Raw genomic sequence first — 19,629 nt, 5'->3', positions numbered from 1 at the left:
TAACTGTGAAAATATAATAATAATAATAACAAATTCATTGATAAAAATTTCGTATAGTTTGACTAGTATTGGATGTTGCGATAGTGTTTTGTTAATTATGACCAGTTTTTTTACTCATGCTGTAACATTGGATCAGCCGATGTTAGTCAGCACCCCTGGCAACTTAATTATGAATAACCCGTTAAATACTTAGAGAACATGTTAATACTTAATATTGACTGACACCTCTGTCAATTACATTGACATCTGGGATACTTCTAGCTGCAAAAATTACTATACTATTATGTAATACATGACCATATCTTTGTAACATTTCACAAAAAATATATAGTTCTCGGTAACAATGTTCAAATATCTGTTATTAATTAGTAGAGACTAGAGAAGAAAAAAAAACTTGTATAAATGTAGAAATTATGTCATGTCAACTGTTTAACGATACATAGAAACAGCTGAAGTAAAGTGTGATATCTTGTTAGAGGGCATTTATTACTTTTCTTATTACTTTCTTAAATGACACTATATTATATAGTATACAGTAATTTGTCTCCCAAATATTCTTATGATTGACTATCATTTTCATAAAATAATTAAATAAACGGACCAATATCAGATTTATCAAAATACCTTTAAATATATATAACTTTCTAAACGAATTTAAAACAAAAAAGAATGGACAAAATTTGGGCCTTCATCTGCATGGCTAAAATCACATAGCTTATGGTATTTGTTGTTAACGGTACATGAAATCAGCGATTAATTAAGGACATATTCTCCTGTGAGATCTGTTATCTAAGTCAATGCCATGGCTCCATCAATCACCTCATATCTACTTACTCTCTCACTCTTCTACATTATCATATATTGCCATTCTTATAAAATCAATATTTTTATGCCCAAAAGTCAACTAGCGTAAAAATTGTATCTAAATATTTGATTTAACGTACAACTGTTACAAACCATTTATTGAGCATAAAAATTATTGGTTTGAGAAATGTTTTACGCAAACAGATGTTCAATAAAAGTTCAATAATAATCATAGAATAAATATTTTTACAGTTCCTCAATAGAATTTGCTGGTCATTGTTAAGGTTATAGCAAAATTACTCGATTTATGCCTGTTTTAAATGGATTTGCTAAGATGAGATCATGGAAGCAAAGAAAAAAATATATATTAATACATTAAATGAATATTTTCATAAAACTAAATGTTGAGCATTTAAAATGAAAATGAACCTACTTTAAACAATGTACTTTAAATGATAATTTTATGGCATTTATAATACAGCATAAATCACAAGCTAGAAAATTTATATATTTGAAATTAAATTGTAATTAAATTTCATTGTTCATATATCATAACAAAACTTGTACTGTATTAGCTTGGATAAAAATGTTTGCAGTAAAACTATTTAATTAAATTATTTCCTGTCTCAATAAGACAAGATGAAGATCATTTTCCTTCTTAATATCATACAGTGCTTGAAGCACATTGATTATTTCTATCTATGAAAGGGTTTAATCATGTACAATTTAATTTTCACCTTCAGCTTGAATATTTTTATGAGATTCACAAATGATATGAGTATGATGAACAAACCAGGAATCAATGAATAAAATATGGTATTGTTATCACTTATTATTTTATCAAAATAAAAATCTCTTTGAAACTTTCACAATCAAAGGAAGTATTATTCTTTAATGAAACTCAGGAGTACAATTGAAAGTTTATAAGTTATCTATATCAAAAAATCTTTAATGAAACTCAAGAGTACAATTGAAAGTTTATGAGTTATCTGTAACAAAAATATGAGGAATTATTGACAGATGAAATATTCCCTATTCATGTTTTAGAGCCTACTATTTATAGCTACCAGCACTACACGAACACTGAGATACACACCTTGTGAGACTTGCACATAGCACCTATTGCCTGAGACTCGTGGTTGATATGAGGCCCATCTTGATGACAAATTATGCACATTGGGATTTTACATGTTAAACAATATAAACTTAAAACTTCCTCTGTATGCTCATAACACTTTTGGTCCTTTTGCTTTAATTTAGCACGTAATAATGATTTACCCTGGACCGGGTCCACTAAGTTATGTTTAGCAAGAGGTCCACGTGCAGGATGACAATGTTCCCTGCACGAGTCACAGTAGCACACCTCACATTGCTCACAAACCACTGTTGCATCTTTCGGGCTATCACCTTCACATAATTCACACTTTTGTGGTAAACTTTCCTCTGTTTTAGAATCTGTAATTTTTTCAACAATTATATCCAAAACACGATTTCTAGGCAATGACTGAAAGCCAGTTTCACCTAAATAAGTAACTTTTTTGCATACAGGGCACTTTATTCCATACACGCATCCCTGCGACAATTGAGTTGATGACAAAAAAAGATTATGAATACTTGGTGTACTAATGTAACTACTTGGTCTACTGTTGCAGACAACCCCAGAATCAGTTTCACTGACAATACTTAATTTGTCAATTTCGGGATAGTCCCCTTGGTCCGAATTATTTTCTTCTGTTTGAGGTATAAATTTATCCACAGAATCTTGTAAATTATGGGCACATCCTGAACACAAATTATGAGAACATGACAATAAAACAGGTTTTACATAAAATTTTGTACAAGAGGGACACTTTAATTCCCCCTCCATATTTTCGCACCTTTACCGATCAGCTCTCTTTTGAACTGTGCGGTCTCATCAAACGATACATGATAGACATGTACACAGCGATATCTGAACGTGACTCCGCGAGAGTTTATCGGCAAAAATGTCTGCTCGTGCAGCTATTGGAAAAGTTGGCAAATTTATGCTGAAAAGTAGTATTCAAAACAATTGTTTGAACAAATGTTCCTGTCGATTCTTTTCAGCAAGGTATTATACACTTTATTGCATACTTTAAATAAGATGTTAAACGAAAACAATGCTACAAATACGTAATTTGTTCGCTAAACGAAAGTGATCTTTTAAACGCTTGGATTTTCGTTGCCACTAAGGTAATCATACTTGTTCAAGCGCCTGTATGAAAATTTAAACTTTAAATGTTGCATAATTTTAAGCCACGTCTTTGCTTCTTTATCTATTTAGAGCTTCATTAATGTTTTACAATTCCACAAGTGACTAAGCCAAGTTAGTTTGATATAACTGATTGACAGTGTTAGGGATTTTAGCTGATCCACATAGTATTCAAAGTGCTACAAGTGCTTGTTGATAGCATACTGTAGAGTGAGCAATTCAGTTTGTGTTTAGTTTATAAACAGAACTTATTAGCTCACCTTTTTTATAAACAAATTAAAAGTATTGTCACAATTGTTGGTGTTGCCGTCCACAAACTTTAATCTTGATAATTAGGGCTGTCAGCGGAAATCGCGATATCAATGAATCATCCATTTGATATTGATGCAAAATTTTGAATATCGAGACAATCAATAAAATAAAAGTGTAAAAAAGCAATGAATAAAATATACAAACAATTCAAATTAAAATCCTTGTCATTTGCATTTGAAATTTTAATCTCTGACCTAAAGCAAAACAGCAACCATTATTGTTTACATTGTTAGCGCATGCATCAATCTAATGACATCAGGTAAAAAATTACCAAATTTGTGAATTGAAAATTCTGTCAATAAACACTTGATTCATGGTGCAGTATGTGTACTTTCCGAAATTTAGTGTGCTTTAATCTGTAGACGTAATTTATGAATAACAAGAGAACTTGGTTTCATCTGGTTTTGTTGTATATTTTATGTAAACCATGCGTAACAAACAAAAAAAGACATTTTGAATCATTTATTCCAGTGTGTTTGCATATAGTAAGTAAGTAAGTAAGTAACGACTTTTTTAATGAAGCAACACAGTTGGGCAAGCCCAGTCTTCCCTGTGAGCCTCAACAATATACAAAACAATTTATAAAATATAATACATCAATAAGAGATTAAATAATTACATAAGTTGATTTCATAATTATACATTCAACATTGAAATATGTGAGATCAACCTTGAACATATCTAAATTTTGTTCCAATATATCGATGTATCGTCAATATTTACCTTTTGATATATCAATACAAAAATTTCTATCAATGATAGCCCTATAATGGTAATAACTTTTAAAGTTCTTGGTGTATTATCTTCATACTTGGCCGCAACAACCCTTGGGACAAGACCTTCAAGTAGACCAGACAAACCTTGACATTCATTCATAAATAACATATACCTTCAAGGTGAAATGTCAAATTTTCCTAGTTATTTTGCTGATTTTGCTATTTGTCAAATTTATGAAATTTTGATTTTTCATTATTTTTCTTTTGCTGTAACTGGCTATAACTTTGTTATTAATGAATGGATTGACTTCATGATGTAACACAACATTCTTTAGGATAAGACCAAACAAATTATTGAATTATTTAGATGTGACCTTGACCTTAAATTGACATTGACTGTCAAGGTTAAATTGATGAAATTCACTTATGTTTTTTATTCTGTAACTTGATCTAACTTTGTTATTTATAAATGGATTAACTTCATATTTAGACACAACATCTTTTAGGTCAGGACTTGAATGTATATCAAACTCAAATTGACCTTGACTCATGTATTCAGTTGACCTTGAAGGTAAAATTATTTAATTTTCACTGATAATTACTATAATTACCTACCGGCTCCTTTGTTAAAAGTGGTCTAGTAAATCACTTACCGACCGGTTAACAGGTCTGCAAATAGATACCGACCGGTTATTGTTCTATTGTTCTCTATACAATAGAAAATATGTGAAGTCGAGAAACTCGTGCATTACAGTACACAATATTCACCGTAAAATAACGCTGAATTGTGGGGGAGGGGGTGGATAATGACCACTTTGAATTGGAAAAAGGGTCAATATATATTTTAAAGATTAATCGAAATAATTTAGCGCATACGGCTGTAAGTACCCTCATAACTTATATTCCATATTATTTGTGAGAAAAACGAACTGGCTACTGTTCTGGCGTTGAAGTTTTGTGTTTCGCCGATATTAATGAGTATAACAATGCACATTAAGCCTTTCTTTAAAGTTTGCTTTTCGGTATACCTAACACATTTGCCGAACTATATAGCTTCCTAAGATACTAGTTTTCGGTATTTATTTCCACAACTATGTCTGAATTTGCACAATCCTGCATTATTTTAACAATTCTGCATTATAGGATAAATACGACGATTATATTATTGGTGCATATCGAATCAAAGTCAACTTCTGCATCTTTCTTTCCCAAAATATTACTTTCAGTGAGAGTATAGTTCATCTTAAGTATAAGACCGTTTTTCTCATTTTTTCCCAGTTATTTTTACATTACAATTTGGATTTTGTATACCAGTACCAAGAATACGACTTGCGCTTCCATTCTAGACCGCATGCTTACATGCGGTCTTATAACGGATAATGCTAACTAAGAATACACGGAAAGAAAATTCTTCCAAACATGCATGGATGAAATTCTAAGAACATTTAAAATCAGCCATCATAAAAAACAACAACAAAACCCAACTTACATAACGGTGTAACTACATGTATTACTAATATTTATTCATGGAACCCCGTCTTTTACTTTCCTTTGAAAAAATCGTATATTTTAATTATATAAGAAATAGCCTGATCATCTATTTACCAGGAAATTTATTATATATAAAGATAAAGTGTTCCGTTTTTGTTTTTATGATTAGAAAACATTTTTATCTTCCTCAGTGTTTGTTTATACAATGTATTATTAATATGTTATGTATTCATATATCAAAATAATGATCTTACCTTTCCCTACTCGACAAGTTCTGTTTTCATTTTCTGTGACTCAACTCAACAAGTACATTACCTAATGAAACCCCACGAAAAACACGAGAATATTCAAGTACACCTGATTTGTGAATGAATGAATTACAAGAGCGTAGCGGATGGTACCTTTGCTTGGCTTTGGAATGTTTTCTTAAACATGATAAAGTACATAAGTAATATGTTTCTTGTGAGTAATATTAATAAATACTGAGCTAAAAACTGATGTATTGATAGAAAAACAAAAGAGCATGTAGGTAAGATAGTTACCGCACTCGGAATAGGTCTGCATAGTATTTACAGACCCGGTGGCCTTTTAAAAACCTCGATTGCTACGCTCTCTCGGTCTTCAAATCGCCACCCGGGTCTGTAAATACTATGCAGACCTATTCCTCGTACGGTAACTATTACTTGACTGTAACTTTGTAATGAATCAAAGGATTATTTTCATACTTGGACAAAATCCAATTTCATTTTTTCCTTAAGTGCTGGGGGACTTAGATATTCCAAGATTGTCACCAAAATATGAAAATTTAATTACCATAAACAATCTTTTAATTTATTTTTAGAAGTGAAAACAACTACATATATTTGATTTTACCATCCATATACCAGATTTTTTTTTTCAAAATGCAATTTAACCATTTATTTACCTATACAGTAATTATTGTAATTATATTTTTTATGTCAGGTCAGAAAATTATGAGAAAGATGTATCCACTACTTCAGACAAGATGCACGCTAACCATCTCCTAGCATTAACAACCCAATGTTTATAATACAACAAATAAATTGTACTATTACTTAACATATCAAACAATTTGATATCAAATGATATGAACGAGTGTGGTCTTTAACTTATATACTCTTTATTTATTTTAAATACCATATGCCAAAATTTTAAACAAATGGCAAAAAAAATTACTTTGAAGTATGTTTCATATGTAATTTAAAACTTCTTTAAGTTTCATTGTTTATTAATAAAGTTTTTTTTCTTAATTGAAGCTCAACAGGAGATAGGAAAGAATATGATGTTGTTATTGTTGGTGGTGGTATTGTTGGCATGGCAACTGCCCGGGAACTTATCCTCAGACATCCAACTCTCTCATTTGCTGTCGTTGAGAAAGAAAACAAACTTGGTAGGATATATACATGTGTATACTCAACCAAACAAGTAGCTTGACATTGTTCATTAGTAGTTTATCAACTTTTCTGAAAGTAGCTACAACTGCAGTAAAATAAATTGTTGGACATCAAATGAGCCGCGCCATGACAAAACCAACATAATGGGTTTGCGACCAGCATGGATCCAGACCAGCCTGCGCATCCGCGCAGTCTGATCAGGATCCATGCTGTTCACTATCAGTTTCTCTACTTGTTAAAGGGTTTGAAAGCGAACAGCATTGATCCTGATCAGACTTTGGTTGGTCTGGATCCATGCTGGTCGCAAACGCACTATGTTGGTTTTGTCGTGACACGGCTCAAATTATAACATTTTCTTAACATGAATTTGAACAATCTCAAGTATTGACTTAATTGTTAAATGTTATCATTTTCAAGAATAAGTATAAGATGAGTTATTGTTACTGCAACAGTGCTCCAAATGATTTTTTAGGACAATAAGTTATTACTTCCTGAATATTTTTATAATGAGTAACACTTGAAATCTGAAATTTCGGAGAAGTCCTTGAAATTTATGTTCCTAATAATTAAAATCTTTTATTTGCTTGTGTTTTTAGCTGGACTATTCTAAGAATAGGGAGAGCTATTGTACTCTGCCAGGCATTGGCATTGATCATACTTTGTTATACCCCCAAAAACGAAGTTTGGGGGGGTATATAGGAGTCACTCGGTGGTCGGTCGGTCGGTTGGTCGGTCGGGCGGTCGGTCGGTCGGTCGGTCGGTCCAGACGTCCGTTGCATTTTCCTTGTCCGGAGCATAACTTGAAAACTAATAGTTGGAATTCAATATAACTACATACAATGGTCAAGCACATTGAGAGGAAGTGCAGTGCACAAGAACCATAACTCTATCTTGACTAATTACAGAGTTATTGCCCTTTGTTACTTTTCCTTGTCCGGGGCATAACTTGAAAACTACTGGTTGGAATTCAAAACAACTTCATACAATTGTCAAACACAATAAGGGGAAGTGCAGTGCACAAGAACCATAACTCTATCTAAAGTAATTACAGAGTTATTGCCCTTTGTTGCTTTTCCATTGCTTTTTTTTTTGTCCGTTGCATTTTCCTTGTCCTGAGCATAACTTGAAGACTAATTGTTGGAATTCAATATAACTACATACAATGGTCAAGCACATTGAGAGGAAGTGCAGTGCGTAAGAAACATAACTCTATCTTGACTAATTATAGAGTTATTGCCCTTTGTTACTTTTCCTTGTCCGTGGCATAACTTGAAAACTACTGGTTGGAATTCAAAATAACTTCATACACTTGTCAAACACAATAAGGGGAAGTGCAGTGCACAAGAACCATAACTCTATCCAAAGTAATTACAGAGTTATTGCCCTTTGTTGCTTTTCCATTGCCTTCTTTTTTTGTCCGGACCATAACTTGAAGACTAATGGTTGGAATTCAATATAACTACATACAATGGTCAAGCACATTGAGAGGAAGTGCAGTGCATAAGAACCATAACTCTATCTAAAGTAATTACAGAGTTATTGCCCTTTATTACTTTTCCATTGCTTTCTTTTGTCCGGACCATAACTTCAAGACTAATTGTTGGAATTCATTATAACTTCATACAATGGTCCAGCACATTGAGAGGAAGTGCAGTGCACAAGAACAATAACTCCATCTTGATTTATTACAGAGTTACTGCCCTTTGTTTCTTTTCCTTGTCCAGAGCATAACTTTAAAACTACTGGTTGGAATTCAAAACAACTTCATACAATGGTCAAGCACAATAAGGGGAAGTGCAGTGCACAAGAACCATAACTCCATCTTGACTAATTACAGAGTTATTGCCCTTTGTTTCTTTTCCATTGCTTTCTTTTGTCCGGACCATAACTTGAAGACTTATTGTTGGAATTCATTATAACTTCATACAATGGTCAAGCACATTGAGAAGGAAGTGCTGTGCATATGAACCATAACTCCATCTTGACTTATTACAGAGTTACTGCCCTTTGTTACTTTTCCTTGTCCACAGCATGACTTGAAAACTACTGGTTGGAATTCAAAACAACTTCATACAATGGTCAAGCACAATAAGGGGAAGTGCAGTGCACAAGAACCATAACTCCATCTTGACTAACTACAGAGTTATTGCCCTTTGTTACTTTTCCTTGTCCAGAGCATAACTTGAAAACTACTGTTTGGAATTCAGTACAACTTCATACAGTTGTCAAGGACATTAAAAGGAAGTGCAGTGCACAAGAGCCATAACTCCATTTTGACAAAATACAGAGTTACTGCCCTTTGATACTTTTCCTTGTCCGGAATTCTAAACAACTTCATACAATGGTCAAGCACAATAAGAGGAAGTGCAGTGCACAAGAACTATAACTCTATCTTCAGTATTTATAGAGTTATTGCCCTTTGTTCTTTTTCTTTATCTTTCTGGACTTATTACAGAGTAATTCAATTAAACTTCATCAATGGCCAACCACATTCAAAGGAAATGCAACATATATGAACAACAATTATCTTTAATTGCCCACAACCATAACTCTATGTTTCAATTCTTTTAAAAGGTATTCTGTTACTAGTAACATCCTCATTTCCGAAGCAGACTTGTGGGGGTATTAATCACATTTAGTGATAGTTCTAGTTTTAAGATTTTGAGTGCAAGTTTGTATCTCCAAAAGTACTGAAGGCAATGCGTTGAAACTTCACACACAGTATTTGACTTGAGAGCATAATAAGGAGGTCACTGACCAATAGGGGTGTAACAATACGGCAAAAACAGTATTGCAATATATTGCCATTTTACTGAAGTGTATTGCAATATATTGTAATACGTATTGTCGTGTATATGTTTTGATGTAAAGATGGATTAACATTATTAAATTATTATTATATGTATATATTCTTAGTAGAAACTTAATAAAAATGTAAGGACTAATATAGAAAGTAAAGAGTCACACAATTTGATAAACAAAACTAGTAGCATGTGACGTTTCACATCTGGGCTGCTTATGTAAATTATGCTGCCGCTTATTTTTAAGTGTACAAGTTGTCGGATATTTTTTTCTTACTTTGGCGCCAATAAAATTCGCCAATTAAAGATTTTATGCGAAATTTGTATGAAATTAGAAGGCATTTAATTGAAAATTATGATTTTTATAAAATACCGGTATTCCAAAAATCGTACCATGGTACGAAATTTATTTTTTCATATTGCAATAAATCGGTTTATCGGTAAACCGTTACACCCTTACTGACCAAGACAGACTTATAATCCTTACACAAACTTTGACAAAATTATTTTAGAATTTAGAGTTGAAAACCTGAAAGCCAAACGTTCTATACATATTATAATTGTGTTTTGATTTAACATCAGTTTCACTCGCATAGTGCTTGATAGTAGACTCAGAAACACAAAAAAATGACTAATTATAAAGCGTACAATTTCTTTTTTGTTGAGTAAATTTTTGTTGCTTACATGTATGTGTTATTCAATGAAGTAATATTGTCATAGCAGTAACTATATCATACCTTTATCAACATAGCATTCATTTTCAAAAATTTGTAGGACTTTTGAAGTTTCGAAATTATTTACAATATCTAATAATTTTGTTCATTTGAAGTTTCAAAGAGTGGAAAGATAATACAGAAATATATTTAAGTTATGCCTGACATAAGTTGTCTCCCTTTGTGTATATTTTCAGCTGCTCACCAGAGTGGTCACAACAGTGGGGTGATACATGCAGGGATATACTACACTCCTGGCTCACTGAAAGCTAAACTATGTGTTCAAGGTGTTGAAATGATATATGATTACTGTGATAAAAATAATGTACCATATAATAAATGTGGTAAGGTGAGTAAATTGATGAATTTGATATGGATAAATGTTTAAATATTAAGCAAACATGTAAATCTGATTTCATTCAGAAGTTTGAATTTAAGGATTTGTTTTGAAATGACAGGAGAAAGAGAATAGTTATTGAATGAATGTCATAGTTAAATGAAAAAAAAATAATTGAAAATTGTCTTGGGTTTATAACTTGTTTTGTAGGATTGAATTTTCTTGTAAATAGTTTTTGAATTCATGAAAAATGTATGTCATGCATTTAATAAAAAAAGTAGGGACAAATTTAATGTTATGTTATATTATTTTTTGACAGTTGATAGTTGCAACAGAACCTGAGGAAATCCCGAGACTGGAGGCATTATTAGAGCGAGGAATTGAGAATGGTGTGAAAGATCTACGTATGATTGAAGGAAATCAGATAAAAGACATAGAACCAAACTGTGTTGTAAGTTTTTTACTTGAAGTAAAACTGTTTACATTATTCATTACTGTGCATGAAGTTTCTTTACCTTCATTTGTCATGCCGTTTGCATTTGTTGTACCGATCAAATGATTAAATTGTGCGAACTTGTTTGTTTAAATCCTAAACCACTAAATATATGTGCTTGAAACTTTACACATGTCTTTCACATAATTATTGGAAGTCACTGTTCAAGACCCAAAAGATATTAATTTGATTTTATTATGGCCCTTTGTGATATAAGAAAAAATTTGGTTTTAGTTATGTGTGCAAAATCAGTCTTCCATGACCCCTAATTGCTACTATTTACCTTGGTCATAGATTAATCCATCCAGAGCTCAATAACTTGTGTATGCATTCTCCAGAGCTCTGCCAGCCAGACCAACTTACAGGTCACAGAGTCATAGGTCATTACCTCCAAATATCAAATATTACCCCTGGCCATAAAATTGAAGTAATTCCATTCACAACCTTCAAACTTCATAGATGTATGCACCTAGATTCACTCTTACCCAAGACTTGTTCAGATGTTACAGGGTCATGGCCAAATATTACATACATGACTGTGAACATTCACACTTTTAGCGGGAGACTCCCACATTCTGCAGCCATATTTTCAAAGATTTTTCTTAAAAGAAGGGGTATTTTCACAAATTAAAGAACTCTCCCTATTTTTGTGCCCCCACTTTAGTGGCGTGCATTTAGATTTACCCTTGTCTGTCCGGACGTCCGTCCGTCCTTCCGTCCGTCTGTTCTCTTTTGTGTCGCATGTAACACAAAAAGTATTTGACCTAGAGTCATGAAACTTTACAGGAATGTTGATCAGCATGTGTAGTTGTGCACTTGGGTATTTTCGTCTGGATATTTTTAGAGTTATTGCCTTTGACTTAGTAAAATTTTGCAATTTTCAACTTGTGTCGCATGTAACGCAAAAAGTATTTGACCTAGAGTCATGAAACTTCACAGGAATGTTGATCAGCATGTGTAGTGTTGCACCATTGCACCTGGGTATTTTTGTCTGGATATTTTTAGTATTTTTAGAGTAATTGCCCTTGACTTAGTAAAATTTTGCAATTTTCAACTTGTGTCGCATGTAAGTCAAAAAGGATTTGACATAGAGTCATTAAACCTTACGGGAAGGTTTCTCAGCATATTTAGTTTTGCACCTGGGGTTTCGCTTGTGGATTTATCCATTATTTGTAGAGTTATTTCCTTTAACTTAGTAAAAACTGTTTCATTATGTTGTTATTTGTTCCTTGAGTGCTTGAGTTAGAATCAACCAACTTTACAGGAATAATGATCAACATCACTAAATTACAGGAATAATGATTCACATCACTGTGAAGCTATGAAACTTGGACTTTGCATGTGGATTTTTTTCAGTTTTGTTAGAGTTATTGCCCTTGACTTACAGTAGTATAAATTTACAATTTTCAAATTGTTCATGCATAGCTCAAAAAGTATTTGACTTGTAGGCCTGAAAGTTTACAAGAATGTTGGTCAGCATGTGTACTTATGCACCTTGGGGTTTGCTTGTGAATTTATTCAGTATTTGTAAAGTTCTTGCCCTTTACTTAGTAAAAGATTTTTAGTTTTTAAAATATTTGACCTAGAGTCATACGATTGACAGAACAGTGGCATGGTGGGGGCACCCGTGTCCTATGGACACATTTCTAGTTTATGTCAGAACTTCCTTCTTTGTTTATTGCAAATTCTAAAATCTTCCTTTTTTTGCTGAACAATCTCCCACTTGATAATCGAAAAAAGTTAACATGTATGATATTAACTGTGACCATAATATAGTAGTCTTTACATACAATGATACATACCCTAAACTTGAAAACTTAAAACTTACCAGATGTATTCACCTTGATGCACTTTTGCTGCAAAACTCTCTTTTTACAAGGTCAAATGTCAAGGTCACTGTGACTTAAAAAAGTTAGTATTTACTTTGGCCATAAAATAATTAGGCTTCCATTAAAAACATTATAACTTCACATATTTATGCACCTTGATGAGCTCTACCATCATATCCACTTGGAGGTGATAGGGTCAAAGGTCAAAGTGATCACTAGGGGCATGGTGTATATTCAAACAATAATTATTATATGCCTTTTTTGTAAATGGATATTTGTGTTAAGTTGCTGTAAGATCCATAACTTTTCATAATGATTTTTATTCATATATTTGTTATAACAGGGTTTGAAGGCTGTACATTCACCACACACTGGTATCATAGACTATGGTTTAGTGACGCGGTCATATGGAGAGTTCTTTACGAAACGGGGTGGCCAAATATTCACAGATTTCCCTGTATCTGAAATGTCTGTTACAGCAGAAAGCAAGTCAGGAGATCTAGATGGCAACAAATATCCGATTACAGTTGTTGGAAATAGTAATCAGGTAACTTTCAGATATATAAATTTATGCTTTGTGATAGAGGCTATTGATATTGGCCTGCTTTATGATGTTAGATAGACTATGGTTTTTGAAAGATATTGTGACTATTTTACACTGACACACAATTTTACTCACCCAAGGTTTTAGGTATTGGGTGGTTTTCTATTCTCTTTCTCTTTAATAACAAACTATTTTGTTTAAACATTTTACCTGTCTTTAGGGATTTAAGGATATGTCACTATATCGAATTTGTCAGTGTATTGATTTTCATCATTCATCATGTAATGATACTTATTCACTGGTATCTAAATATTATGTATTTAGATCTGTAATAAACATCTAAAATTAAAAGATTTTGTGTGTGTATGTGTTCACTTTATTATACACATTACATATCATACACATAATACAACAACTTTATTAAAATAATAAAAACTAAAATAGATAAAGATTGATATGAAAATGATAAAACTTAATAAACTAAGAAGCACATACAATGATAGGACTTTTAAAAGTTAACAAACAACTAACCAAGTTACAATACCTGTTTTAACGCCTTGCAGCTTTAGTTCATGGCTCAATGATACGCGCGCTTGACTTACCAAGTGTCAGTTTAACGGGTACTGATTGTATAGAAAATAACACATTTGGTTTCCAATTTTATTGTGTCGGAGTTGGAATACAAACTTTCCGTTATAAAGGATTATAATAACGTTGAAAAAATTTGGTTCCCACCAATTCACTGTCGTTATTTGAATTTGTTAGTATAATGGATTCCGATGTATTGAGTCCTGACTGTACATTAGTTATCTCAAGAGCAGTTAAAACACTTCTATTATATAGTAATATGTCCATAGTTCTACAGATGCAGATTTGAGAGTATCTCCAACTAAACTGGAAAATTATCATGATATTTTCAAAATTATGGAAGATTTAATTATCTTGCGCCATATTTATATCAATTGACAATTAATTTTCTTGCACCATATTTATATCTTGTTAACAAGGTTTTTGTTTATTGTAGATGTATTGACTTGGGACTATAATATATTTATTTCAGAATCAAGTATTACAGTGTAGATATGTCGTGACATGTTGTGGTTTACAGTCTGATCGTATAGCAGAGTTATCCGGCTGTAACAGAGAACCTAGAATTGTTCCATTCAGGGGAGACTACCTACTCCTTAAACCTGAAAAAAGTGATATGGTTAGAGGCAATATATATCCAGTAAGTATATGTTGTCTTTGACTGAGTTCTAGAATATTTGAGAGTCAGCTATTGAAATTAAGTTCCATTAGAAAATAAGGCATACATTGCGGTGATATTTAAAAGTTTCCTTTTGTTTACAAGAATAAAGGTAAGTCAACAGTTACCAAGCTCCTTAGATGTGTTTACAGATTACCTGTTTTGTTTTTATTGTGCTATTTTAACAAACTAGTTTTTCTCATGCAGGCTATGAAAACAAGGATTATTAGACATATTTTTCTTAAAAGAGTAAACTCTAATGAATGTTACTTTTCAGTTACACTAATGACTAAAACTCTAAAGCCATGTTTATTGTCAAATTAAATAAACCTGAGTGTATTTGTGTATGTGATTCATTTTAGGTTCCAAATCCAGCTTTACCTTTTCTTGGGGTACACTTCACACCCAGGATGGATGGTAGTGTATGGCTTGGACCTACAGCTGTGCTGGCGTTCAAGAGGGAGGGATATAATCTGTTAGACTTTAATGTGAGGGATACAGTAGATGCTCTGAAATTCAGGTAAAACAGAATACAGATCAGGTCAATTTACAATGTTAATAATTTGCAGTGCATCTATATGATGAATAGAGTGATTGTCAGTGAAGATTTTTCTTACACAATTCACAACAATTGTCAAAGTAAACATTGTTTTTTTTTTGGGGGGGGGGGGGGTGGGGGGGATTTTTTGGAAGGGGTCTTGTTTAATTGGGAAAAAATGCCTCATGTGTTGCCAAAATGTGCTGGTCTTTTTAGATACCTTTTTATTCCCCGATTAGTTAAGGAGGGTATATTGATTTGCCTTTGTCTGCTGTGCTGTCATTCTGTTTGGTGTTCCACTTACAAAACAATGCAATGTGGGGGCATCACATTCCTAGTCTGTCATTCAACTGCCCCACACTGTAATAACTTAGAAAATATAGGTCCTTTATTTTTATTATGTTTAAACTAAAATTATAGGGAATCATTGTTGTGTTGCCTTTTCATCTTTTTCATTTTAGTCATCAAATAATGTTTTAAAATAACATATTGCTGCACAAGTATGTGTCTTTACATACAAATGATTAGAGATTTATAATAGAGATTTACCATAGTTTTACTGATTGTTTAAATATGATATACAGATCTTATGTTACAAATATTGAAATTTTTTATCTTTAGAGGGACCAGAAAGCTGGCATTGAAACATTTAACATTTGGTATGAGTGAGATGTGGAGGGCATTTTTTATATCGGCACAAGTTAAACAACTACAGAGGTTTATACCAACATTAAAACGTGAAGACGTCATCAGGTCAGTTATGTTATATAAATGTTAACCTGCTGAAATCGCACATGCAGATTTGCCCTGCATACAATTTGATCAGTCTATTTGAAAATTACTCTATTACGAAAAATTAGCTTCCAATTGTATAGAGTCAGGTCAGATTCCAGACAAGTGCAGGTTGGCCTGGCTTTATACTGGCTGTAAATGCTGATGACTGTTGGTTCTAGCAGGTTAATGATTTAATTGTTTACATTGTTGATTTAAGCATGTTCAGTTTCGTTATTATACCCCCAAAAACGAAGTTTGGGGGGGTATATAGGAGTCACCCGGTGGTCGGTCGGTTGGTCGGTCGGTCGGTCGGTCCAGACGTCTGTTGCATTTTCCTTGTCCGGAGCATAACTTGAAAACTAATGGTTGGAATTCAATATAACTACATACAATGGTCAAGCACATTGAGAGGAAGTGCAGTGCACAAGAACCATAACTCTATCTTGACTTATTACAGAGTTATTGCCCTTTGTTACTTTTCCTTGTCCGGGGCATTACTTGAAAACTACTGGTTGGAATTCAAAACAACTTCATACAATTGTCAAACACAATAAGGGGAAGTGCAGTGCACAAGAACCATAACTCTATCTAAAGTAATTACAGAGTTATTGCCCTTTGATGCTTTTCCATTGCTTTTTTTTTGTCCGTTGCATTTTCCTTGTCCGGAGCATAACTTGAAGACTAATGGTTGGAATTCAATATAACTACATACAATGGTCAAGCACATTGAGAGGAAGTGCAGTGCATAAGAAACCTAACTCTATCTTGACTAATTACAGAGTTATTGCCCTTTGTTACTTTTCCTTGTCCGGGGCATAACTTGAAAACTACTGGTTTGAATTCAAAACAACTTCATACAATTGTCAAACACAATAAGGGGAAGTGCAGTGCACAAGAACCATAACTCTATCTAAAGTAATTACAGAGTTATTGCCCTTTGTTGCTTTCCCATTGCCTTTTTTTTTGTCCGGACCATAACTTGAAGACTAATGGTTGGAATTCAAAATAACTACATACAATGGTCAAGCACATTGAGAGGAAGTGCAGTGCATAAGAACCATAATTCTATCTAAAGTAATTACAGAGTTATTGCCCTTTGTTACTTTTTCATTGCTTTCTTTTGTGCGGACCATAACTGGAAAACTTATTGTTGGAATTCATTAAAACTTCATACAATGGTCCAGCACATTGAGAGGAAGTGCAGTGCATAAGAACTATAACTCCATCTTGACTAATTACAGAGTTACTGCCCTTTGTTACTTTTCCTTGTCCAGAGCATGACTTGAAAACTACTGGTTCGAATTCAAAACAACTTCATTCAATGGTCAAGCACAATAAGGGGAAGTGCAGTGCACAAGAACCATAACTTCATCTTGACTAATTACAGAGTTATTGCCCTTTGTTACTTTTCCATTGCTTTCTTTTGTCTGGACCATAAATTGAAGACTAATTGTTGGAATTCATTATAACTTCATACAATGGTCAAGCACATTGAGAGGAAGTGCAGTGCATAAGAACCATAACTCCATCTTGACTAATTACAGAGTTACTGCCCTTTGTTACTTTTCCTTGTCCAGAGCATGACTTGAAAACTACTGGTTGGAATTCAAAACAACTTCATACAATGGTCAAGCACAATAAGGGGAAGTGCAGTGCACAAGAACCATAACTCCATCTTGACTAATTATAGAGTTATTGCCCTTTGTTACTTTTCCTTGTCCAGGGCATAACTTGAAAACTACTGTTTGGAATTCAGTATAACTTCACACAGTTGTCAAGGACATTAAAAGGAAGTGCAGTGCACAAGAGCCATAACTCCATTTTGACAAAATACAGAGTTACTACCCTTTGATACTTTTCCTTGTCCGGAGCATAACTTAAAGCGTACTGGATTGAATTCAAGATATTCTGTTACTAGTAACATACTCATTTCCAAAGCAGACTTGTGGGGGTATTAATCACATTTAGTGATAGTTCTAGTTTATAAAGGAGACATTAATTTTAAGTGTATTAACTTCTCAGTGCCCTATTTGGAATTATGATGCATGTTGTATTCTAAATAGCTGCATACCTGTATCAGAAATATACAATGTCAATTGGAACGTTGTCATACTGCTATACACTTAAAATTAGAATCTCCATTCTAACATGTTATAAGAAATAAAATGTTGAATTACATTGAATAATTATATAAATTACTCCATGAGCATGTTAAACATTATTTTGTTGAGAACTTGAAAACAGGATAACACAAAATTGTAATTATTTATTGTAAAACATTAAAAAAACGTTTCATCACTTTTAAGTAAGGCAACACTATCTTTCGAACAATTTATATAATTATTCTGTACAGGGGACCGGCTGGTGTTCGAGCGCAGGCGTTGAACCGGGAAGGTGCCCTTGTTGATGATTTTGTGTTTGATCAGGGCGAGGGAGATATAGGCAGTAGAATATTACACATCCGAAACTCACCGTCACCGGCCGCTACATCGTCGTTATCTATAGCTAATATGGCCGTGGACAAAATTGATAAAATATTCCAACTGTGATACAAATTTAATATGTTAAATAATTGTTGTTAATCTATATTTTATTGTTAACATAGGGATACTGTCTGTTGCTGATTTAAAGGTGCTTAATTTATTTATATAATTATATAATCACTGGTCTGATTTTGTATTGTAAGCTCATCAGAAATATATACCGAATATTTGTATGACCTCAATTAGGATATGGCGGATGGTCTTGAGATGATTGTCGGCAAACCTGGAAAGTTTTGTTTTAATATTTGTCAAACATTGATTAATTCCTCTGAAGCAACTGAATTTTGTCTACTAGAAATAAAGTTAAACAACAACAACATTTCATGAATCAGTAAATGTATAACAAAAAAGAACGGAGAAAGAAATATTTGAAAATCATCTTCCCATTACTGTTTTATTTGAACCTCAACAATGTTGGTTTTTAGTATTCATAATCTCTCATCACATAAATCACATTTTTATTTGCAACATATAATATAATCTGTGTGGGGATTTGAAATATGAAAATTCTTTTATGCAAAAACAGAAAGTTTATCTGCATTGCACTTCTTTTAATATATGAATGATACTGATTGAATATCACTTTTTCGATAAAAATTTTTGTAAATAATTCTCACCTAGTCTTAATTCTATCTGTAATTTATATACATGTATGAAATTCCCGCCGAAGCATATATTACTCAAGTGTTAGATAGTCATAAGAAAGCAATAATATAAAAATTCACGTCAAATCATTGAATCCTGAATTATGAAAGGTGCAATAACTGCATTGTTGTAGTTGTAGAATTATGCAAGGTTTGAGTTCAAATACACAGGAATATAATCACAAAGGAAGATAGGCCT

At 32.9% G+C, this 19,629-nt stretch overlaps 2 protein-coding genes across 4 annotated transcripts in view; one reads left to right on the top strand and one right to left on the bottom strand.

The window, feature by feature from the left end:
- LOC132757917 (E3 ubiquitin-protein ligase TRIM9-like) overlaps nucleotides 1–2,749 on the bottom strand; it is a 126,515-nt gene extending 123,766 nt beyond the window's left edge. The window contains exon 1 of one of the 3 annotated variants that reach the window (XM_060749415.1): nucleotides 1,901–2,749. In XM_060749415.1, the coding sequence (XP_060605398.1) occupies nucleotides 1,901–2,671 (771 nt within the window). In that variant the 5' untranslated portion in view covers nucleotides 2,672–2,749. The remainder of the gene's footprint in view (nucleotides 1–1,900) is intronic. The other 2 variants (XM_060749414.1, XM_060749413.1) reach the window with 2 other exon arrangements.
- Nucleotides 2,741–19,558, top strand: LOC132757918 (L-2-hydroxyglutarate dehydrogenase, mitochondrial-like). Its single transcript, XM_060749416.1, has 9 exons — nucleotides 2,741–2,893; nucleotides 6,831–6,964; nucleotides 10,680–10,831; nucleotides 11,139–11,270; nucleotides 13,485–13,688; nucleotides 14,746–14,913; nucleotides 15,294–15,451; nucleotides 16,091–16,222; nucleotides 18,597–19,558. The coding sequence occupies exons 1-9, from the start codon at nucleotides 2,790–2,792 to the stop codon at nucleotides 18,790–18,792; spliced, it is 1,380 nt and encodes a 459-aa protein (XP_060605399.1). The 5' UTR covers nucleotides 2,741–2,789; the 3' UTR covers nucleotides 18,793–19,558.
- Nucleotides 19,559–19,629: the final 71 nt, after the last annotated feature.

This window comes from Ruditapes philippinarum, unplaced genomic scaffold, assembly GCF_026571515.1.
Source record: "Ruditapes philippinarum isolate M1 unplaced genomic scaffold, ASM2657151v2 ctg730_1_1_1_1, whole genome shotgun sequence".
Taxonomy (NCBI): Eukaryota; Metazoa; Mollusca; class Bivalvia; order Venerida; family Veneridae; genus Ruditapes; species Ruditapes philippinarum.
This window is presented reverse-complemented; position numbering and strand designations above follow the sequence as displayed.